This window comes from Chiloscyllium punctatum, chromosome 45 (assembly GCF_047496795.1).
Source record: "Chiloscyllium punctatum isolate Juve2018m chromosome 45, sChiPun1.3, whole genome shotgun sequence".
In the NCBI taxonomy this organism is placed as follows: Eukaryota; Metazoa; Chordata; class Chondrichthyes; order Orectolobiformes; family Hemiscylliidae; genus Chiloscyllium; species Chiloscyllium punctatum.
This window is the reverse complement of record NC_092783.1, coordinates 61,207,068-61,231,716: the sequence shown is the minus strand read 5'-3', so window position 1 is coordinate 61,231,716 and position 24,649 is coordinate 61,207,068. Positions and strand designations below refer to the sequence as shown.

General features: G+C 46.0%; 1 protein-coding gene across 2 annotated transcripts in view; it reads right to left on the bottom strand.

The window, feature by feature from the left end:
- LOC140467487 (putative helicase MOV-10) overlaps positions 1 to 24,649 on the bottom strand; it is a 90,219-nt gene that overhangs the window by 47,336 nt on the left and 18,234 nt on the right. For both annotated transcript variants that reach the window (XM_072563900.1, XM_072563901.1), the window contains exons 3-10: positions 19,980 to 20,128; positions 17,931 to 18,169; positions 15,281 to 15,521; positions 14,884 to 15,021; positions 11,093 to 11,255; positions 9,400 to 9,551; positions 1,384 to 1,563; positions 1 to 14 (exon numbers count right to left, since the gene is read on the bottom strand). The exon at positions 1 to 14 is cut by the window's left edge and continues 134 nt beyond it. In XM_072563900.1, coding sequence (XP_072420001.1) covers positions 1 to 14; positions 1,384 to 1,563; positions 9,400 to 9,551; positions 11,093 to 11,255; positions 14,884 to 15,021; positions 15,281 to 15,521; positions 17,931 to 18,169; positions 19,980 to 20,128 — 1,276 coding nt within the window. The remainder of the gene's footprint in view (positions 15 to 1,383; positions 1,564 to 9,399; positions 9,552 to 11,092; positions 11,256 to 14,883; positions 15,022 to 15,280; positions 15,522 to 17,930; positions 18,170 to 19,979; positions 20,129 to 24,649) is intronic.

Genomic DNA, 24,649 nt, shown 5'->3' with positions numbered 1-24,649 from the left:
ACCGATCATAAAATCTTTGAAAGAAATTAATAACGGGAACAAAATCAACATGTACAACATGCAGATTTCTAAAGGAGCTAATTCAACCATAATCCCTTCACTCAAATATCTTCAGCTTTTAGCAAAACAGCAGAAAATGGTTCAGAGCAAAGTTATTTCCTGGGAGGCAAATTCTCTCACGTGAGCAGGCCATTCAGCCCAACTAGTTATACTACAATTTCACCTTTAAGGCTCCCCCATCTTATGAGTGTGTATTTCTGTTCTTTTCTCTCATGTGTTTATCTACAATCAGTAAAGCAGATATAATTATTGACTTTAGGATAGAATATAGAATGGAATCCTAACAGTGTGGAAACAGGCCACTCAGCCCAACAAGCCCCCATCTCCAAATAGCACCCAATCCAGACCCATCTCCCTAACCTTTCCCTGTTACTCTACATTGCCATGGCTAATGCACCTAACCTACACATCCCTGAACACTATGGATAATTTCCCATGGCCAATCCACCGAAACTGCACATCTTTGGACTGTGGGAGGAAACCACAGCTCCCGGTGGAAACCTACGCAGACATGGGGAGAATGTACAAACTCCACACAGACAGTCGCCAGAGGGCGGAATCAAAGCCAGATACCTAGCGTTATGAGGCAGCAGTGCTAACCACGGAGTCACCATACCACCCTTAACCAGCCTCTATAGAACCCAGTTCTTTAATCTCACCGTTGTTTGGGAATCATACAATTAATTTGTGACTCTTCAATTTCTAGTCTGCACTGGTAAATGGGCATATTTCTCTCCAAACATCCAACCAACTTCTTTCATAATCTTAACTGCTTCTATGAGGTTACCCTTCAGTCTCCTCTTCTCTGGAAGAGAAAGAGAAATTGGCTCCTGGTCTGTTCAACAGACATTCTGGATTATCAGAACCTCTCACTTGAGGCGTTCATTCTAAGTGGGCCATAATGAACGAAGAGAAAGTTTGGGCTTGCTCTGCTGACTGCCATCTGGCAGCACGGTGGCTCAGTGGTTAGCACTCTGCCTCACAGCGCCAGGGACCCGGGTTCAAAACCTGTCTTGGGCAACTGTCGGTGTGGAGTTTGTACATTCTCCCAGTGTCTGTGTAGGTTTCCTCCGGGTGCTCTGGTTTCCTCCCACAATCAAAAAATGCGCAGGTCAGGAGAATTGGCCATGCTAAATTGTCTGTAGTGTTAGGTGCATTAGTCAGGGGTAAACATGGGAATGGGTCTGGGAGGGTTACTCTTTGGAGGGTCGGTGTGGACTCGTTGGGCCTGTTTCTATTCTGTAGGTAATCTACCTCCCATCTACCTCCCATCCCTCCCCAGTCCCTGGCTCAGAGTCAGTGGCCCCAGTCGGGTCTACTCACGCCAGACTCTTGTCCAGAGGATGCATGCATTGTCCATCAGAATAAGTGGGAAACAGCACCTCCTTCAGGCTGGTGTCCTTGTTGGCTAATTTTGCAGCACGGTGTTGCAGTTGCAATGGTAGCCGGTTAAATGTAAAGGTGACATCAAATTTCATGTTGTTTATAAAAGCATTCAAAAGCCTGGAGAGATAGAAATGGTGCTGAAAATGTTAGGAGGAGGTACTTTCAGTTCACCATTTTACTGTTTCTTCTGCACCCCTTTAAAATGGGAGAGGGCTGTCAAGTGAGAATTCATTCATAAAACAAAACTACTTTTTAGATCCCCACAGTTAGACACTAAAAGGTGCTATTTAGTGCGGAAATAACATAGATGAACTAGGAGGGCTTAACATTCTATCCCTGCTGGAGTTCAATTACTTTAGAAAAATGACAGTGGCTTCACTCAAACATATCTTGGCCAAATCTTTGCTCCTAATCCAGTGACTCCCCAATAGGCAGACTAGGCAGGAAGCCCTAAACAGGGAGGGAAGATCACAATATCACAGGCTAAAGACACTGGCATTTACGAGAGGCCACAATAAGCAGACATAGACACCGACTATCCAAATGGCTAGCCAGAGTGAAACGAACAGAAAGGCAGCAAGATCAATATTGTGAAACTGGAACAAAAGAATATGCAGCAATGAGACAGACTTGCAGGATCGGTGGATTCATGGACCAAAGGAAAGGTTACATGACATGGAGGAGAAAAATCTGCTTAGAAATATAGTTTGGATTGAGAAACAAGTATAACTAATTATGCAGGGCACATAGAGATACTAAGCACATTTAAAAATAAAGCTTCATAAAAAAGTTAACCACTAAAGACACTATCACAATCAGCAGGAAAAGCCAAAAAACACTCCACTTTGAAATTAGAATATACTTGGAAAGGGATAAGGATACTTCACACATATTATTCATTAAAGTCAATAGGATAATGTTCAACTTAGGTACAATATATCAATATCAGTTTCAACCACTCAAAAAGGTATAGAAGGACACGGAATGACATTACATCAACGTGTGAAAATAGGACGTCAACAACGGGAGAGACACTGGAACATAAAACCCAAGCATTTAGCGGATAATAGATGACAAACATCCTGATCTTGTGATTACCATTGGATACCAGGATTAAATAACGCTCCGAGAAATAAGATACCTTTAAGAAACCTTCCACAAAAGGATTTTTTTTCAATTCAAAGCTGAAGGAAGCAATGAAAGGAACATCCACACGAGAGAGTCCAAACCAGCCCACAACCTCACCAAGGAATCTTTACTGGTTGGTTAAGGAATAAATGTTAAATGATACCATATCACATGAAAGTGACAGGAACCTATTCACAGGGTTAACATCCACATTTTCAAAACAGTGGGGATATGAATAATATAAAATTATAAATAATATAAAAATAAGTCATTGAAATTTCAAAAGTATGAGGATTTAATACTTCCCTAAAAATGATTTTCTCTATCTCCTTGCTTGGGACTTAAAAATAAAACTTTCATTTTAAAGACATCCTACTTTTGGATATTGTTTTACAATCTGGGATAGTTATAAACAGCATCAAACTAGATTTTGTTGAAAAAGAAATTCAAATACAGGCCAGCATTTGTTACCCATCCCTAATTGCCCGGAGGATAGTTGAGTAGAGTATCGACCACATTGCTGCGGTCTGGAGTCACAAGTGGGACAGCAGATGGTAGGATGGCAGATTTCCTTCCTTAATTAAAAAAAAAGGACATTAGTGAACCAGATGGGTTTTTCTGACAATTCACAAGAGTTTCATGGTCAGTAATAGACCCTTATTTCCAGGTTTTTAATCGAATTCAAATTTCATAATCTGCCCTGACAGGATTCAAACACAAGTCCCCAGGATTTAGAAACAAATTCTGAAGACCACTCACTCAGTCTGTCACAGTCTCTCGCTACAGTGCTCCAGCATAGCTCAGGGCAAGCCAGAAGAACAGCAGCTCATTTTCTGCTTGGGAAGCTTGTAGCTTTCAGAATCAACAGCGGGTTTGAGCACCTTTCCCCCACCCTCATACTCCAGGACTTATCATCATACTGGCTACTCCCAAACACTGGTAAAAACAATGACTGCAGATGCTGAAAACCAAATACTGGATTAGTGGTGCTGGAAGAGCACAGCAGTTCAGGCAGCATCCAACGAGCAGCGAAATCGACGTTTCGGGCAAAAGCCCTTCATGAAGGGCTTTTGCCTGAAACGTCGATTTCGCTGCTCGTTGGATGCTGCCTGAACTGCTGTGCTCTTCCAGCACCACTAATCCAGTACTCCCAAACACTACCTTTTGTCAGCCATTCATTCCCCCAGATCGACTTTTAACCATTTCTGTGTTTCTCTCTCCTTGGGGGGTCTATCTTCACCTAGTGTTTACCCTTAATCCTGCTCCGAACCCTCGTCTGTATAAAACCCATCCTTTTCCTAGCTACCATCAGTGGGTAAAACCTAAATCATCAGGGGGTGAGGGGAGGTATTCTGTTATGTTGTATGTGGCACAGACCTGGCCCATTCCCAAAACCTGCACCATGACAGTCACCTGAGCCATCTTCCACTTCATCAGGTGGTCTAAGATGGACAGTTATCTGCAGGGGCACCATGTACAAAGCTCTGGAAAGGTTGGGGTGGAAACATACCCAAGGCCGTCCTCATCCTGATGGCCACCTTGGTGTGTGGTTGATTCACGCTGCGTATAGACCCTCTGTGTGTAAAAACCAAGAACCACTACCTACTGGAGGATTGAGCAAAAATGCCCATATTCTGAAATACCAGAGCAAAATCCTGGACTTTTCAAACAACGGTTAAAAATAAAAGAGCAAGGCAGGCAGCTGGGCCAGGTTCTGGGAAAATGACAGACTCAAAGATAGCTGCTTGGAACCATTGTTCAACCAGAAAAACTAATTCACACCTCTACTCTAAAAAGATCAGTCATCCAGGCCTAACACTATTCCAACCCAGTCAGACTGGGGCCTCAGCAGATACCAGACATTCAACTTTGAGCAATATTCATAGAGATATACCAGGCATTCCACTTAAATCTAAACATTCACACCTACTCTGAAATATCAGGAACTCAGTTGGCCTCAAAAGGAATACCAGAAACACAATAGCAACACAGATTTGAGGGGAGATAAACAGGGCCCACAGTCTGAATAACTGCTAGCCCTGAACAGAGGTGGGGGGTGGGACACACTGAGAATGCCTTCTCCAACATCGAACTCCTACGGAAAGTTTCCCCGCAGGCTCTAGCCCCAACAATCAGCTTTGGAACCAAGAACCAAAAGAGAAGACAACCCATGGGCATTGTCGTAACAAAGGACATCTGGGGGGTGGGGGGAAGGAGGCGAGTGGGGGGTGGGGGGGGGGGGGGGGGGGGAAAGGAGGCGGGGGGGAAGGAGGCGAGGTGGGGGGGCAGGGGGGAAAAGGAGGCTAGGTGGGGGGGGGGGGGGGAAAGGAGGCAAGGGGCGGGGGGAACAGCCAATTAAGCCCTGGAGCTGCCTCACAGCACCAGGGTCCCAGGTTCGGTTCCATCCTCGGGCGACTGTGTGTGGAGTTTGCACATTCTCCCTGTGTCTGCGTGGGTTTCCTCTGGGTGCTCCGGTTTCCTCCCACAGTCCAAAAATGTGCAGGTCAAGTGAATTGGCCATGCTAAATTGCCCATAGTCAGAGAGGGAGGGGTGTATAGGTTACTCTTCAGAGGGTTGGAGTGGATTTGTTGGGCCAAAGGGCCTGTTTCCACACTGTAAGGAATCTAATCTAATCAAACAAGAGCTTCCAGACACAAGCCAACAGAACCAATGGCAAGAACCTTAGCAACTGGACGCACTTTAAAATGGTGTTTTCCCCAGTGGCGAGGTGAAACTCCCGAGACCCCAAAAGGTTTCCAACCCAGCTAGCAGGGAGGGGAAGGTGGGTGGTGACAGTGCATATATGGGACCCCAACCCAAGGGTAGGAACCCTGAAGAAAGTCTCTAATTAAAACTCCTGTTCAGCTTTGAATCGTGTTTTAACCTCTGATTAATTTGATAGTGCATTTAATTACTGCCCTCTGTATAACTGGGTCATTTTCACTGTTTTATTGCATTTGCCTTTTTTACTTTTTGTATTATACTTTCACCCTGAAACACCGGTCTACTGCTTTTATTTCATATTCCTTAAGTCCAGTATCAGAACCAGGTGCTTCAAACCACCTAAAAGCCAACAAATTACCGATTGCACACCAGAAACGCTACAAGATCTACCCGTCCCCAGTTTTACAAAGAACAGGATTGGTCTCATTACAACAGAACACTCCAAGTAGTTGAACTGCTCCACATCTCCTGTCCTTCATAGAGAAATTTGAGAAGTGAAATACCTTTGGTCACAGGTCCATCAGGAAGTGGTCAGCATGTACAGTCCTGGACCCAGTGAGTAAAGGAGAGGATGGATTCTGTCCGACGGTTCGCTGAGCAGACTGTCAAAGTCATTCAGAAGTACACCTCATCACCAAAACTGTCCCACAAGCACCAAAGCATCGTTTGGCAGGCGGGGAGAAGGACAATGGGTGTCAGATTGTTCAGGGATGCCTTTGCATGCTGCCCTCGAACCATGGTGGGGGGTGGGGGGGGGGGGCAGTTGTTGAGAGTCTGTCACAAACACACACCTCCTGCTGAAATGTGTCTTTGTAAAAGGAAGTCTGCAGAAAGATACAGGGGCTTGTTGACTCTTGCCCTGAGCAGCTTAGTAATGCAGGACTCTGCCCTAGGGTCTGTTCCCCAGGGCACACACAGAGACAAACACGGATTGCGCCTGGAGGACCATCAACTCCATGAAAGAGGGTCTTTGGTGGTCTGCCCAAAAGTTGTGGGTTTTCCAGAGCAAGGAGTTGCCCTTAACCAAGTGTTGCAGAATGGCACATTCCAAGTCCAGAACTATGGGCTGAGGGCCGCAGTAAAACGTGGGGCAGCTGCCCCGCCAGGACGCAGTGGGGAGAGACCACCATCTAAAGTCTTTCAGTCAAAAGAATAATAGGGAAAAAGTAAGGAGTGCAGATGCTGGAGACCAGAGTTGAAAAACGTGATGCTGGAAAAACACAGCAGGCCAGGCAGCATCCGCGGAGCAGGAGAATTGATGTTTTGAGCATGATTCCTGAAGAAGGGCTTATGCCCGAAACGTTGATTCTCCTGCTCCTCGGATGCTGCCTGGCCTGCTGTGTTTTTCCAGCATCACATTTCTCAAAAGAATAATAGGTGTCTACTCAGTTACTGGGCCCTCCCAGTGCCTCAAAAGTAAGTAATTAACGTCTTGTATAAGTTAGAAATGCCTTGGATTTATTTGTTCCCCATATGGAAAGACTGGGTAGAATTGAACTGCTGTAGGGACTGTATGCACATAAAGATTTTTAAAGTTTATTTTTTAAAATTAAAAAAAATGTTAAGCCTCATTTCTCTCCACAGATGCTGCTAGACTTGCCAAGTTTTTCCAGCAATTTCTGTTTTTGGTTTCTGATCTCCAGCACCTGCAGTTCTTTGATTTTTTTTGTTTTCCCCAGAACATTACTGGAGTCTCTGGATTCGTAGTCAGGTGATACCACGAAACCATCATTTCCTAGATCCAGGATGACATTTTTTTTTTAAAAATAGTTTTTGGCATTGCAGTTTAAAGCACATCAAAATATAATGCTTGTTAACTGCTGATAAAATTGGTAAGTTAGCTTGTTTTTCAGTTACACCTGAAACTCCTACTCATAAAAAGTGGAGAGGCATACATCCCCAGAGGGAGAAATCCCAGGTGCTTTCAATATCGAGGACATTTTTAACATGGCTATGGCTTATTAAAATTATGCAGGTTACTTAGAAGAAAGTACTCAGTGAGCAGTTTCTCCCTGTGGAATGGCTGTGTTGTTCCTACAGATGCACGAATAAGCATTCATGGGATTAACTGGCTTGAACTCAGGCAGCATCCAAGGAGTTTCAAAATCGACGTTTCGGACAAAAGCCCTTCATCAGGAATAAAGGCAGTGAGCCTGAAGTGTGGAGAGATAAGCTAGAGGAGGGTGGGGGTGGGGAGAAAGTAGCATAGAGTACAATGGGTGAGTGGGGGAGGGGGATGAAGGTGATAGGTCAGGGAGGAGAGGGTGGAGTGGATAGGTGGAAAAGGAGATAGGCAGGTAGGACAAGTCCGGACAAGTCATGGGGACAGTGCTGAGCTGGAAGTTTGGAACTAGGGTGAGGTGGGGGGAAGGGGAAATGAGGAAACTGTTGAAGTCCACATTGATGCCTTGGGGTTGAAGTGTTCCGAGGTGGAAGATGAGGCGTTCTTCCTCCAGGCGTCTGGTGGTGAGGGAGCGGCGGTGAAGGAGGCCCAGGACCTCCATGTCTTCGGCAGAGTGGGAGGGGGGAGCTGAAATGTTGGGCCACGGGGCAGTGTGGTTGATTGGTGCGGGTGTCCCGGGTTAGGGAACATCTCCGGGACACCTGTACCAATGAACCACACCACCCCGTGTATAAGGTAGCGTATAGATGTGCAGTTGCACATCAGTTATTTTACATCTTAAATCATTACATATCCCTTCTATTGCACTTTGTTCCATCTTTTACAAGAAAAAAAGGATTTTATGGAGGCTTCTCAGGTTTAAAACAAAAATTGGGAGAGGAATTAGAGAAAAAAAAGTGTGACTGACGAGAAAGGAAGGAATGAAAGTCAGACGAGGAGGTGGGTTTTCCAATGGGCAGGAACACTTACTGGTGTTGAGGAATGCATTGATTACACATGGGAATTTGACAAGTTTTTGAGGAGCCAGTTAACAGGATTATTGAGCCGGGTAACTCAAATAGGATAACTAAATTGCTCCATGTAAAAAAAATGTGTTTAATAACATTAATTTCAGATACCAACATCGTGGGTTGGTTGGAACTGATCCCATAGAGTTTAAAATAAAATGGGTGTCCTTTGAGATTTCATAATGTTCTCCAGGAATGTATTCCCCATGAAATGTTTGGAATTCACTGTCATTGAGACTGAAATCAGTAAGCGAGTGAGAAGAAACAAACAGCTGGGAAAGCAAGCCAGAGCTGGGAAAGCAAGTGAATAACAACAATACTGGAATCATCACCATCTGGGAGGCAACGTCAGCATCGGCAAAACAGACTCCTGCAACACCATGAGTGTTGTCAACTTTACCCAGGTAACACAACAGCTCCCCACTGAGAACAGTGACTGCCCATTCCACAAGCTGGAGGGACAATATTTTATTCACAACTCCATGTTTTTGATATGTTTAACAAGGTCTACGTGCAGTTAAAAGGTATAGAAAGAGAAACAGTTAAGACAGGGCTCTACATTTTAAAGACAAAGTTTGCTATGTAAAGATTTTCAAACTGCGCTATTCAGAGAGATGTTCTTACACACCTCTGGAGAGGATGGAACCTTACTCAGACCTCTTGGTGCAGTGCTGGTGTCCTTCCATCTGAGGGATGCCTATGCTACTCTTTGTAGAGAGCTAAGAACTAATTAACCAGGAACCAACTACATACAGGTGTTGAGAGAGGCTACACTTGAGAGTCATGTAATGAACTGTAATACATAACAATTCAGCTGCCTAAAACTGTCGCCATACTACGCAGCAATTTGAGAGCTTGAACCTCCCGAAGTGTACAGTGTGCCTCTCCCAAAAACAAAGCATTTGTACACGTTAGAATGTATTTTCTTGTTTTCTGCACATTTATTAACATCTTGTATTTTGTCACATTTCCAATGTGCAAACACTCCCGAATTTGGTGACCAATCTGGCTACATGTGAGCTGGTGCACAAATTCCTAACTGGATCATCTGCATGATTGAGGAACTGCCAACATCTCGAACTCTGAAAGGCCCACGTTGTGCAAAGTTTGAGGATGCCCTATTTCGTCAGAGGTTGGGTTTACACAGATACTCATCCACCACGCTACCACAAAATGACCCAATTACTCACTTTTGAGAAAAGCCCAGTTTCACTTGTTCCAACTCCACAGCATGAACATAGCCCTTGTAACGGGTTATCGGTTGCTTCACATCATCACACTTGGAGGCAAAGAGATGATCTCCTCGGAGCACAGATGGTCTGTTCTCAGCAACACCGGGAACCTGACACAAACGGGAAAGAGGAACGGAAATCAGCTGGTGGTGACTTCAGTCAGAGTCCAGCAAATTGTAGATTCCATCAGTGGCCGAAATAAAACTACTCCGAACAAATCAAAACCTGCAGGCATCCTGCCAGGTGTAGCTCAGTTGCACAGTGACTGGTCTCAGCTGGAGTCACCTGACACTGGACTCAAAACATTGACTTTCCCTCTCTGCATGGATGCTGCCAGACCTGCTGAATTTTTCCAACAATTTGTCTTTTTATTTCAGATCTTCCAAGTCCAGAGATATGCAGTTTAGGATGGATTGGCCGTTTTAACATTACTCTATAGTGTTCAGGGGTTTGCAGGTTAGGGTGAATAGGCCATGTTAAATTGCCCCGTAGTGTTCAGGGGTTTGCAGGTTAGGGTGAATAGGCCATGTTAAATTGCCCCGTAGTGTTCAGGGGTTTGCAGGTTAGGGTGAATAGGCCATGTTAAATTGCCCCGTAGTGTTCAGGGGTTTGCAGGTTAGGGTGAATAGGCCATGTTAAATTGCCCCGTAGTGTTCAGGGGTTTGCAGGTTAGGGTGAATAGGCCATGTTAAATTGCCCCGTAGTGTTCAGGGGTTTGCAGGTTAGGGTGAATAGGCCATGTTAAATTGCCCCGTAGTGTTCAGGGGTTTGCAGGTTAGGGTGAATAGGCCATGTTAAATTGCCCCGTAGTGTTCAGGGTTATGCAGACTAGGTGGATTAGCCATGGGAAATGCAGGGTTACAGGGACTGGGTAGTGGCATGGGTCTGGTTTAAGATGCTCTTCAGTGGTTTGGTGTGGACCCGTTGGGCCGAATGGCCTGGTTCCACACGATAGGGATTCTTTCCTATTCAGCACCTGCAGTTCTTTGGTGTTTATTTCACCTGACATCGGTCCTCGCATAAACGCTGCTATTTCATAGAGGCCAAGGTTCAAGTTTGATAAACGGAGGCCTGTGTTCCTGAGAAGACAGTGAGAGTCTATTGAAGTGTTTAGGATGATTGAACAGGGGAAAAAAAGGGACAGAAACTCTCCCCTCCAGTGAGGGGGTGCAAAGGAAAGGGGCAGAACTTTTGAAATTTGAACCAGGCCATTGAGGCAATGACAGGAAGGACTTCTGTCCACAGAGAGGGGAGATCTGCAACCAATTTTTCGGGGAAAAAGTTATTGACATGGCAAAAAGGTGTCAGGGTTCAATTGAAACCAAGGACGGGAAAGTTTTGTTAGTCAATGGCTTTGAGGAGCTTGGAACCAAGGTGTAGAAACAGAAGTCAAACATGGATGGTGCTCTTAACAGGAACCTGGCTCAACAAGACACAGAATAAAGAAATACACTGATAGATTAGAGTGAGGAGGAGTGGGTATGCAGCCTCTAAACCAGCATGGACCAGTTGGACCAAGTGGCCTCAAGTCTGTTTTAAATATATGTTAGAACTGAATGACAGTCAGTCAAGGGACTGAATGGCCTACTCCTATCCCTAATTTTCATGACCTTCCTTCAATTTGGAAAGCCCTTGGAACATCAGCACTAACCTGGAGTATGAGAAGGTGCCTCCTGTGTGGATCTCGGTGCATGGGAACTCCCTTCATGTTGTACCTGGTAATGTCAGCTTCCATCTGAATCTCCTCCATGTGCAGCAACAAACTGAACCGCTCACTGTAACTGCCAAACCCTAACAGCGTGCCAAGTAATGAACTGCACAAAAAACACAAACATGAGAGCTGGCACGGTGAGGCAGTCACTATGAAGCACGAGCCACTGATATCTCTGAACTCAGGTCCATGCTGAACGACAGAACTCCTGTCAGCAAGACACTAATCGACTGACTCCATTCCTGATACTTGAAGGGTTTATGCTCGAAACAATCGACTCGCCTGCTCCTCGGATACTGCCTGACCGACTGTGCTTTTCCAGCAGCACACTTGTTGATACCATTCACATTCAGCAATGCCAGACAACTCTGACAGAGACAGGGATCTACATTCTAACTGCAAACGGCAGCTTTCTATACCAGGCGAAAATGAGGACTGCAGATGCTGGAGATCAAAGTCAAGATTAAAGTGGTGCTGGAAAAGCACAGCAGGTCAGGCAGCATCCGAGGAGCAGGAAATTCAACATTTCGAGCAGAAGCCCTTTATCAGCTTTCTAATTTACAAAAGTACAAAAAGAAACTGGACGAAGCGTGGGGGAAAAAAAAAGAGATTTACATGAATGATCACCAATAGTGAGGCATTATCAGGAAAGACTGATCAGATTAGACCTCGTTTCTCCAGAACAAGAACGAGGCACATCCAATAAACTAACACAGGGATTCAGCAAAGATGTTCCTGTTTGTGTCGGAAACTAAAACTAGGGGCCACAGATTTGAGATGGAGTCACAGAAATGTACAGCACAGAAACAGGCCCTTCAATCCAACCTGTGCATGCCAACCAGATATCCCAACCCAATCTAGGCCCACTTGCCAGCGCCCGGCCCATATCCCTCTAAACCCTTCCTATTCATATACCAATCCAGAGGCCTTTTATATGTTGCAACTGTACCAGCCTCCACCCCCTTCCTCTGGCAGCTCATTTCATACATGCAGGAGGGAATTCAGAAGAAATCTCCTCACTCAGAGGCAGAACATGCTCTAACTATGCAGAAGGGGGTACTGAAAATGCTGGAGATTAGAGTGGTGCTGGAAAAACACAGCAGGTCAGGCAGATCATTCCTGATTAAGGGCTTTTGCCCGAAACATAAATTTATCTGCCTCTCGGATGCTGCCTGACCTGCTGTGCTTTTCCAGCACCACTCTAATCTTGACCAAAATCTAATGAAACCAATATCCCAGGGAGAAAGGTGAGGACTGCAGATGCTGGAAATTACAGTCGAGAGTGTGGTGCTGGAAAAGTACAGCCAGTCAGGCAGCATCTGAGGAGTAGAGTTGATGTTTCAGGCAAAAGCCCTTCATCAGGAAACCAATATCCCCACCACCAAATAACCTGTCCCTTTCCATCCAACCTTTGAAAGCCGCCTGCAGGTACAGGCATGTCTGAGCTTTCAGTCACCGAACATGTCAATTCTCCCCTTGTTCTCTTCAACCTCCTGCAGTTTCCAACAGAGCTCAATGAGAGCAAGGAGCAGCAGTTTTAGATTAGCCACATTCCAGAAATGCAAGTCCCATTTGCTTTTTGACTAACAACCTTCACCATTAACAGCCTCTTAAGGAACCTCCTTTGTTTCTTCACAAACCTAATCTGCCTTGCAATCTCAGGTGATTGTTCCTGTAATCTCTCCTGCCCTCCACCCTATCACCAACCTTTCATTGTGTTCTCCTCCCCTCCCCCAATCCCTTCCCTCCTTACACACTTCAAACCTGTCACACGTCCAACCTCTTCCAATCCTCAAAAGTTGAATTTAGTCTTTCTCCAAAAATGTTCCCGAAAACCAGAATATTCAGATTTATACATCTATATACATTTATATAAATGATTTGTAAGCGAGCATAAGAGATACAGTTATGACATCAAAATTGAAGGTGTAGTGGACAGTGAAGGAGGTTAGAGCTGAAAAGCACAGCAGGTCAGGCGGCATCCAAGGAGCAGGAGAATCGACATTTTGGGCATGAGCCCTTCTTAGTGAAGGAGGTTACCTCAGATTACAACTGGATCTTGACCAGATGGGCCAATGGCAGATGGAGTTTAATTCAGATAAATGCGAGGTGCTGCATTTTGGGAAAGCAAATCTTTTTTTAAGATTACTTAGTGTGGAAACAGGCCCTTCAGCCCAACAAGTCCACACCGCCCTGACGAAGCACAACCCACCCATACCCCTACATTTATCCTTTACCTAACACTACGGGCAATTTAGCATGGCCAATTCACCTGGACTGTGGGAGGAAACCGGAGCACCCGGAGGAAACCCACGCAGACACGGGGAGAACGTGCAAACTCCACACAGTCAGTCGCCTGAGGCGGGAATTGAACCCGGGTCTCTGGCGCTGTGAGGCAGCAGTGCTAACCACTGTGCCACCGTGCCCGCCCATAAATCTTAGCAGGACTTATACACTTAATGGTAAGGTGCTAGGGAGTGTTGCTGAACAAAGACCTTGGGGAGTGCAGGTTCATAGCTCCTTGAAAGTAGAATCGCAGGTAGATCGGATAGTGAAGAAGGCGTTTGGTGTGCTTTCCTTTATTGGTCAGAAGACGGAGTACAGGAGTTGGGAGGTCATGTTGCAGCTGTACAGGTCATTGGGTAGGCCACTGTCGGAATACTGCGTGCATTTCCAATCTCCTTCCTATCGGAAAGATGTTGTGAAACTTGAAAGGGTTCAGAAAAGATTTACAAGGATGTTGCCAGGGTTGGAGGATTTGAGCTAAAGGGAGAGATTGAATAGGCTGGGGCTGTTTTCCCTGGAGCATTGGAGGCTGAGGGGTGACCTTATAGAGGTTTATAAAGTCATTAAGGGCATGGATAGGGTAAATAGATAAAATCATTTCCCTAGGGTGGGGTGAGTCCAGAACTAGAGGGCATATGTTTAGGGTGAGAGAGGAAAGATACAAAAGGGACCTAAGAGGCTACTTTTTCAATCAGAGGGTGGTACGTGTATGGAATGAGCTGGCAGAGGAAGTGGTGGAAGCTGGTACAATTGCAATATTTAAAAGGCATCTGGATGGGTATATGAATAGGAAGGGTCTAGAGGGATATGGGCCAGGTGCTGGCAGGTGGGGCTAGATTGGGTTGGGGATATCTGGTCGGCATGATCGGGTTGGACCAAAGGGTCTATGCTGTACATCTCCGTGACTATTTATTTGACATTTGCAGCCTGCAGTGGTTTGATAATGTAAAGCTTGTTCATAACTGGATACGAAATTTCATATCAAGAGCAGGCAGTAGCCCATTCAGCCCTTCCATCCTGCTTTCCCCTTTGAGGAGATCATTTCAAACCTGATTATGGCCTCAATCTACCTTCCTGTCTGCCTCCTCTGCTACTATTTGACTTTCTTATCAAAAGGTCTACCTCCGTCTGCCTTAGAAATATTCAATGACTACCTTTTTCTCTCCCTGAGTAAGGCACACAGCTCTGAATAAAAAAAAATTCTGATCTCTATTTTGAATGGGCAAGCTTTTATTTGAAATTGTATCCCCAAGTTTTCATCTTTCCTCCAAAGGGAAGCAACCTTCAACATCCACCCTGTCAAGTGTCCTTGGGATGAGGAGGGTGACAGCTAATGCAGTGAGCCACCCATTCAGGTAAGAGCAAAAAAAAAACACATCATCCAGTCCGCTCTCTGTTCCAACTCTCAGCCCACACCCCATTTTTGAAATGAAAACAGGGCTTACTTAATCCTTTCCACCTCCATCTTCACATCAGGAAGATCCTTGTCCAGCTTCAGTCCATGCTTGAGAGCAGTAAACAATGCCTCAGGATAACGAAATTGGTGCAGGGTTCTGGCTTTTTCCAGACGGTAGTTGGAAAAGCTTCAAATGAATCCAAGAAGAAATAACAAAAGAAAAAATAAGTCATAAAAACACAGCCAGAACGTGCAAACCTCAAAATCAACTGGTGTATGTGTCTGCATCTGCCCAACAATATCATCCAGATGCTTTTTAAATGCTGAGAGAGTACCTGCCTCCACCACCCTCCATGGGATGGGCAATAAATTCAACACAAATATGCCACGAATGAATTTTTAAAGGAAGGAGAGACAGAATTGCACAATTAAACAATGAAACTCACACGTCTGGCATCAATCCATCTTCAATAATAGCTTCTGTCGGACGTCGATTGGAACCTTGGTATGGTTTGTAGGGACCAGTTGGTTTCAACTCTTCAATGATGCTGCTGGTTACCCGAGCCGAGAAAAAGCGAATAATGCTGAAGGGCTTGGAGCTGGCATCTTCAAACTGAAAGGTGAGGGTAACTGGGAAATAGCCAGAGTCAGGCATCGAGCAGATGACTTCAATCTGATGGGTGATTCCTGCGCAGATAAAGAACACATCATCGATTGGCTAAAGTCCACTGCTCCCCACTCACTTACAACATGGGCAGGCACGGTGGCTCAGTGTTTAGCTCTGCTGCCTCGCAGCACCAGGGTCCCAGGTTCAATTCCAGCCTCAGAAGACTGTCTGTGTGGAGTTTGCACATTCTCCCTGTATCTTCTGTGTGGGTTTCCTCCCACAGTGCAAAGACGTGTGGTTTAGGTGAATTGGCCGTGCTCAATTGCCTGTAGTGTTAGTTGCATTAGTTAGAGGGAAATGGGTCTGGGTGGGTTACTCTTTGGAGGGGTCTTCGGTGTGGTCTGGTTGGGCTGAAAGGCCTGTTTCCACACTGTAGGGAATCTAATCTAATCTAAATATAATGGGTTGAGCCTGAAACCATGTTTGGAAGTGTCTGACAAGCCACCCGCAGTTACACCAACAATCCAAATGACTCACTACAGAAAGGATTGGATTGCACTAGGGGAGGGCGCAGGAGATTCACAAAGACATTGCCAGGGCTGGGAAACTGCAGCTGTGAGGGGAGGCTGTTCAGCTGGGGCTTGTCGTCAAACCAAAGGAGGCTAAGAGGGGATTTGGTTAAGATGCACAAATTTGAGTGGAGCTTGGGAGGGAGGATAATTATCCCATCAGAGATGACAGTGTTTAAGGGACATTGTGCTAAAGTGCTTGGTAGACTGATTCAGGGATGAAGAGGAAAAATATTCTCACCGAGAGGGTGGTTTGGGTCTGGAAAATGCTGCCTAAAAGGATAGTAATCCTTAAACTCAACACATTTAAAATGTGCCTGGAGATGCACCACACATATCCACATTATTGATTTTCAGCAGGATGTTACTCATGCCCCCCCCCCCCCCCCCCCCCACCGACACATTAACAGCACAGAGGTGGAACAAGTGGACAGTGTCAAGCTCCTGGGAGTGGTTATCCACAACAAGCTTTCTTGGACTCCTCATGTGGATGCATTGGTTACAAAGGCCCAACAACGTCTCTTCTTCCTCGGGCAGCTGAGGAAATTTGGCATGACAGCGAACCCCCTTGCCAACTTTTATAGGTGCACTATCAAGAGCATTCTGTCTGGATGTATCACTACCTGGTATGGCAACTGTACTGTTTAAGATCAGAGACAAAGAGTGGTGATCGTGGCCCGGACTATCACAAAGACTAACCTCCCATCTATAGAAACCATCTACCAGGCCTGGTGTCAAGGAAAGGCCTCCAGCATTCTCAAAGATCCATTCCACCCTGGTAATGCTTTTCTACAACCTCTTCCCATCGGGGAGAAGGTACAGAAGTCTGAACACATGCACCAGCCAGTTTTGAAACAGTTTCTACCCTACTGTTGTTAGAATACTGAATAGACTCACAAACTCTTAACATTCGCCTGTACCTGTGTTTTGGTTTTTGCCGCTGTTTACCTAATATTTACTTATCCATGCTAATTAACTCTGATCTGCCCCGTATTGCTCGCAAGACAAAGCTTTTCGTGGGCCACATACACGTGACAATCAATTCAATTCAATTCAATTCACTCCCTCCACCACTGACTTTCAGTAACAGCAGTGTGTACTATCTATAGGCTGCACTGCTGACATTTACCAAGGCTCTTTCACCAGCAACTTCCAAACCACTGTCGAGGGGCACTGGACTTGAAACATTAATTGGTTTCTCCCCACAGCATCTATAAAGTGTGGTGCTGGAATGTGCAGGTCAGGCAGCATCCGAGGAGCGGCAGAGCCGATATTTCGGGCAGGACCTTACACCAGAACTGATCATCAAGACAGGGTCCAGCCTGAAACATCAGCTCTCCGGCTCCTCAGACGCTGCCTGACCTGCTGCACTTTTCCAGCACCACGCTTTATCGAATCTGACTCTCCAGCATCTGCAGTCCTCACTATCTCCTTCTCTCTATAGATTCTACCAGACCTGCTGAGTTTTTCCAGCAATTACTGGTTCTGATAATCCTCCACTCAATTTTCTGCCTTTTCCCCATTAACTGTTGATACCCTTACTAATCAAAAGCCTTGAATATACGTAATAACCCAGCCTCAACAGCCTTGTGTGATAAGAATTCCACAGATTCACTATTCTCCGAGAAAAAACACAATCTCGATCTTAAATGTGCAATCCCTTATTCTAAGACAATGCCTTCTAATCCTAGTCTCTCCCATAATGGGGGAAGGGGGGGGGGGGGGGGGGGGGGTGGAGAAAACACACATACAGCCTTATACATCTGGCTCCCTTGTTTTTGAATTCTCCCCGCATAGGGCAGCTCCCCACTACTACCTCATAGGAGATGGGCTATCAATGCCATCCTTGCCAGTAATGCCCACATCCCATGTGTGAGGAAGCTGCCAGCAGGGGTGAGGAGCAGGAAGCATGTGCCTCACCTGTTGCCAAGGTAATTTGCTGGGAGCTGGTCACATTCGCCTCATCCCCCAGGGTGAACACTGGGAACTTGCAAAGCATCTCGCACCGTACAAAGGTCACTATCTCGATCCCTTCATTCTTGATGTAGATGGGGACTGATTGCTGGTTGTTGGGGTGGAGGGAAACCTCAATTTTACCCTCACTGGTATCAAAGTCTGAAAACACTCTCACACCACTTTTATTCTGGACGATCTGTTTCCTGTAAGACAACCATAACATGTTACCACAGCGACCCAGACCCCGTACGCACCAAACATGCCGCTGTGCAGACAACAGAATTCTGGGAGTACAGGTGATGGGGCTCATCAATTCAATCTTTAAATCAACATCACAGGGAGGGCTTGCTCTAGTGATTGATGCATTGGCCCACTCAGAAATCTAGGGAGAAAAGGTCAGTTCCACTGGCCTGGAGACTAGAACAGGGCACAGAATCCACGCAGGATTGAAAATACCCAAAGATCTCTTTCCGCTCCCTAATCCCAAACAGAAGTTGGTAGGTGACAGGGTTAAAAAAATTCAAAACTAATCATTTCAGTGAGTGCACGGTCAACAAGTAGATCAGACTGTCTCTAGCCACAATGTGAATGGTTAGCACTGATTCAACCATATCAGATTAAAGGTCTTTCAGAAATCAGAGACACAGCAAGTGGCTTGTGAGGAAGAGGAGTGTTTGGTTCTTTGCTCCCCCACTAGGAGTTCTCTTCAAACTCAAGTCAGACTCATTGGTAAGGATTGATCGCTGAATCAGTCAGCCAGCCCCATTCTTGTTCCATGGGTAATGGGTAAAGGTGAAGTGGGTGGACCCTGGTTTTGTTACCATCTTGCATAAAAAAAAATCTAAAATATTGCTAAAAGGGGACTTGAAGTTGAAGACTGCTGCCTAGCGTTTCCATCTGGTTGAATACAAAGTGGGGGGGGGGGGGGGGGGGTGAACATTAAAAGAAGGAAATAATAACTTATACAGCAAACGAGAGAGCTGGGAACGAGATGAGGAGAAACTTCTTTACTCAGAGTGCTGTTAGGATTTGGAATGTGCTGCCTGGGAGAGTGGCAGAGGGAGATTCCATAAGAGGTTGCGAAAGAGCTGGATATATACTTGATAGTGATGAAGATACAGCACTATGGGGTTAGGGCTGAAGAGGCGGTACAGACATGTACTGTAACATTGTATGATTCTATCAATCAATCAGCACCCTCTTCTCATGCTTATAAATTCCTTTATGCAATTGTTTCTCTTATGTTGTGGCCCTGACAAATGAGAGACAAAGAGCTTCAATTTCATGTCTCTTAGTAAGGTTTGAGAAATGAATGTTCCTCTGCTCTCGTTGTGTCAGCATCACAAACTAATGCCTGTATTCCACCAACCTTCACATGGGTGGGGCTTACTCCACTCAGCCACGAATTGCTGAGATGGTTGTCCTGAAGGTAAGAAACTTTAAAATGGAAATTATCTAAAAATTGGTCTTGAAGACTAAGTGACGAGGCTGCGTTCACTTTCTCTGGCAGCTTGTTCCACTCGGGACTGACTTTGGAAAGCAAGATTACTGCAGCACCTTGAAACCAAATGGTCCATGTGCAGTTGGCAACATACTCATGTCACTGACCGAAGCCACCAGGTACCAGATCCTATCAGACCCACTTGTCCATCTCAGAGTCAGAGTGTTGTGCCAACTCGCTGCAGAGTTGATCTTACTGTCTAACCATGTTATAACGACCGTGCCTCTGAGCTTGCAACAGAAGAGTCACTCTGGAACAGCCCCCCTTCACCACAGTCACTTTCTATTGCTGGGAACTCTAACTGGCCTCAAGTGAAAGAAAGGAGATTCCTCATCATCTGTGATACTCCGCAGAGTCTAACAGCTAGCCCACAATCCCACTAGACTACACACTGCAGATGAGATACCAGAGGTGCAGGTAGAGTCTAGCTCCAACAAGAGTCATTGACTTCACAAGACAAGTCAAAAAAAGGAGCTGATAGCAACCCTCCAATCAGAAGGGCTCAACTTTACTTGTTCAGACGCATCTGATAAATGATGGCTTTGGCACGGTCCTTCTTCCCAGGTTCCTGGATAGGGGCTGCAGGCGATGGCGTTCCCAGGTTATCGGCAGGGTCAGGCCAACGATTACGATACTGGTCAGCATACTCCACCTTTTTCAGCTAGGGAGGACACAAGACAATGTCAGACCGATGCTCTTTACACAGAGACTAGAGTCAAAGAAAGTTTACCAGCTCTGACTGAGTGCTGACAGTCCTCACAGCTTCAAGACAAAATTCTTGACCTGGGCGCACAGTTACACAGCAGTTGGTCCATGTAATTGAACCTTTCAAATCCTAGTATTATACTGATCAATGTGCTAAACCTGCAGCAGAACAATTTTATCCCTCAAAGCCATGCAAGATGTATATTCTTGAAATAGCCCAAAGCAGCAACATTCACTTTGGAAGAAACAGAATGTGGGGAAATGGATGGTGACATCTTGAAAAATGTGCATATTACAGAGGTGGTGTAGCTGGATGTCTTAAAACACATAAAGGTGAATAAATCCCTAGGGCCTGATCAGGTGTACTCGAGAACTCTGTGGGAAGCTAGGGAAGTGATTGCTGGGCCTCTTGCAGAGATATTTGTATCATCGATAGTCCCAGGTGAGGTGCCGGAAGACTGGAGGTTGGCAAACGTGGTGCCACTGTTTAAGAAGGGCGGTAAAGACAAGCCAGGGAATTATAGACCAGTGAGCCTGACCTCAGTGGTGGGCAAGTTGTTGGACGGAATTCTGAGGGACAGGATGTAGATGTATTTGGAAAGGCAAGGACTGATTAGGGATAGTCAACATGGCTTTGTACATGGGAAATCATGTCTCACAAACTTGATTGAGGTTTTTGAAGTAGCAGAGGACTGATGATGGTAGAGCAGTAGACATGATCTATATGGACTTCAGTAAGAAATTTGACAAGGTTCCCCATGGGAGACTCTCACAGAATACAGGGAGGACTCGTCATTTGGATACAGAACTGGCTCAAAGGTAGAAGACTGAGAGGTGGTGGAGGGTAGTTTTCAGACTGGAGGCCTGTGGTGTGCCACAAGGATCGGTGCTGGGTCCACTACTTTTCGTCACTTATATAAATAATTTGGATTGAGCATAAGAGGTACAGTTAGTAAGTTTGCACACGACACCAGGATTGAAGGTGTAGTGGACAGTGAAGAAGGTTACCTCAGACTACAATGGGATCTTGATCTGATGGGCCAATGGGCTGAGAAGTGGCAGATGGAGTTTAATTTAGAAAATTTAGAGAAGTGGCAGATAAGAGGTGCTGCATTTTGGGAAAGCAAACCTTAGCAGGACTTATACACTTAATGGTAAGGTCCTAGGGAGTGTTGCTGAACAAAGAAACCTTGGAGTGCAAGTCCATAGCTCCTTGAAAGTGGAGTCGCAGGTAGATAAGGTAGTGAAGGCGGTGTTTGGTATGCTTTCCTTTATTGGTCAGAGTGTTGAGTACAAGAGTCGGGAGGTTATGTTGCAGCTGTACAGGACCATGAGTGCACTTAGTGCACTGAGAGCATCAGGCTGGACCGTAGGCTCATAAAAGACCATAAGACATTGGCCTAATCTCTGCTCCTTTCAGCCCATTGAGTCTGCTCCACCATTCAATCATGGCTGCCAAGTTTCTCAACCCCATTCTCCCACTTTCTTCCTGTAACCCTTGATACTCAAGAATGCATCTATCTCAGTCTTAAATATACTCAATGTCCAGGCCTCCACAGCGTTCTGTGGGAATGAATTCCATAGGTTCACCACTACCTGAAGAAGTTTCTCCTTATCTCCGTTCCAAAAAAGGTCTTCCCTTTACTCTAAGGCTGTGACCTTGGGTCCTAGTCTCTCCTACCAACAGGAGCGTCTTCCCAACATCCATTCTGTCCAGGCCATTCAGCATTCTGTAAGTTTCAATAAGATCCCACTTCCCCTCATCCTTCTATAAATCCTTAGAGTTTGGACCCAGAGTCCTCAAACATTCCTCATATATGTTAAGCTTTTCTTTCCTGGGACCATTCTTGTGAACCTCCTCTGAACACACTCCAGGGCCAGTATATCCTTTCTGAGATACGGGGCCCAAATCTGCACACAATACTCCAAATGTGGTCTAACCAGAGCCTTATACAGCCTCAGAAGTACATCCCTACTTTTATATTCAAGTCTCCTCAAAATAAATGCCAACATTACACCTGCCTTCCTAACTACTGACTCAACCTGCAAGCTTTCCTTGAAAGAATCCTGGACTAGAACTCCCAAGTCTCTTTGCACTTCAGAATTATTTCTCCATTTAGAAAATAGTCCATGCTTCTATTTTTCCTACCAAAGTGTGGAAGGGTCAATGTAGGCAGTCAATCCACTTAATATTTTATAAATACCTACTTTAGAAATAGAACCAGTCTGACTCAAGATTGGGATACAGACAGACTCTAACCTCACACCTTTAATGCATTGTCTGAGCAGAGATGTCACCTTTGGTTATAAAACCTTAAGTTATCACAAATGTGACTTAAAAGTAGTTCTGGGATTTACATATTAATGAACCGAAATTAGCAAACCCATTCTAAAAAGATGAAAGACTTAACAGCAATCTAGGTTTGTTCAATATATCATTTCAGTTGCATGACATTGAAATCTTTTCTATAAATTGTGTCTTATGCTTCTGCTCCACAGCTACCTGAAAGAGCAGCACTCCAAAATAAACCTGTTGTATGCAATGTGTATCTACGATGGCCTTCCTGGCTAAGGTAAAGCCGACATCCTGTTTCTGCAGGAGTGTGGGATACTGCACCTCAGCAGCTAAAGGAGATGGTTGAGCTTGTGGGCCCATGGGCCGTCAGTTTGGCTGGGGGCAATGATAGCCACGCCTCCTGTTGCGAGGAGGCAACTTCACCATCTCTGAGGTTAAGGAGGTAGTGGGCGGGCGCCTCCTCGTCACCGACGTCATGTACAGGAATGCTCCCCTGAGACTGATTAATGTGTACGCCCCAGTGGGTAAGAGTGAACTGTTGGCCGTCCTGCAGCAGCTTTCACTGTTGCTGGCTATGTCTAGGCTGGTCATTCTGGCCAGAGACTTCAACTGTATCATTGATGCAGATGGACGATCCGGCGGGGGGACAGTAAACTGGACACCATGTCCAGAGCCCTGATGGACATGGTCAAGGATGCCAAGCTGCACGACGTCTTCAGCACCCCTGCAGATGGAGCGCAGCGTAGATACACCTGGTCACGGGCAGACGGGTCTATCCGCTCAAGGATAGATTACCTGTTTGTGTCCCGAACGCTCTCGGTCAGAACCACCGACGTCAAGCCAGTGTTCTTCTCTGACCACTGCCTCCTGCTGGCCGACTGTCACCTACAGGATGAGCAGTGGGCTGGTAAGGGAATGTGGAAGCTGAACACAAAGCTGTTGACCCCGGAAAACATTGAGGAGCTCAGGAGGGACTATGTAGGTTGGAGAACCGTGAAGCCCCTCTTTGAGTCTCCAGCAGACTGGTGGGAAACAGTAAAAGGGAACATCAAGAGGTCCTTCATCCTCAAAGGTGTTCAGGAGGCGAGAGAGAGGCGGGGAAAACTGTCCCAGCTCCAGGAAAGTATGCAGAACCTGCTCCTGCTGCAGACAATGGGGGTCGATGTCACGGAGGACCTCAAGGAGGTGAAGGGCCAGCAAGCCTCGCTCTTTGCCTCAGAGGCCTCCAAGATAATCTTCCGGTCCAGGGTCCGCTCGGTGGAGCAGGACGAGACGTGCTCACGTTTCTTCTTCCAGAAAGTGCATAATGAGAGCTCCGTGCAAGAAGATGATGACTTGGCGACGTCATGAGGCTCATCAAATCTTTCTACGCCAGTCTGTATGACGCAAAGCTGACCGACAGCACGGCCTCCCAGTCGTTCCTGTCCTCTATCACGGAGGTCTTCGACGACAGAACACGGGAGAGGCTGGACCAGCCGCTATCTCTGGACGAGCTGACCAATCCCCTTGAGTCCTTTGAAAAGAATAAAACTCCCGGAAGCGACGGCTTACCGGTCGAGCTCTATTCCGCTCTGTGGGACTTGATTGGCCAGGACCTGCTGGAGGTGTATGTCAGTATGTTTCGGGCAGGTACCATGAGTGAATCCATGAGGAAAGGCATCATCACCCTCGTCTACAAGCGGAAGGGGGAGAGGGAGGAAATTAGAAATTGGAGACCGATCTCACTGTTAAATGCAGACTACAAAATCCTGTCAAAGGTAATCGCCAACCGAGTCAGGTCTGCTCTGGGGTCGGTGATTCACCCTAACCAAACCTGTGCTGTGCCGGGCAGGAAGATCTCTGAGAGTCTCGCGCTCCTCAGGGATACGATCGCCTACGGGCAGGACAGGGGGTTGGACCACTGTCTGATCAGCCTGGACTAGGAGAAAGCCTTTGACAGGATATCACACAGATATATGAGAGATGTTCTCTCCAAAATGGGCTTTGGGAAGGGAATCTGCAATTGGATCAGACTGCTCTATACCAACATTGTCAGTGCAGTCTCAATCAATGGGTGGAATCAGATAGCTTCCCAGTCAGATCTGGAGTCAGGCAGGGCTGCCCTCTCTCACCCACCTTGTTTGTGTGCTGCATAGAGCCATTTGCCGAGTCCATCAGGAAGGATGTGATCCTGAGAGGGGT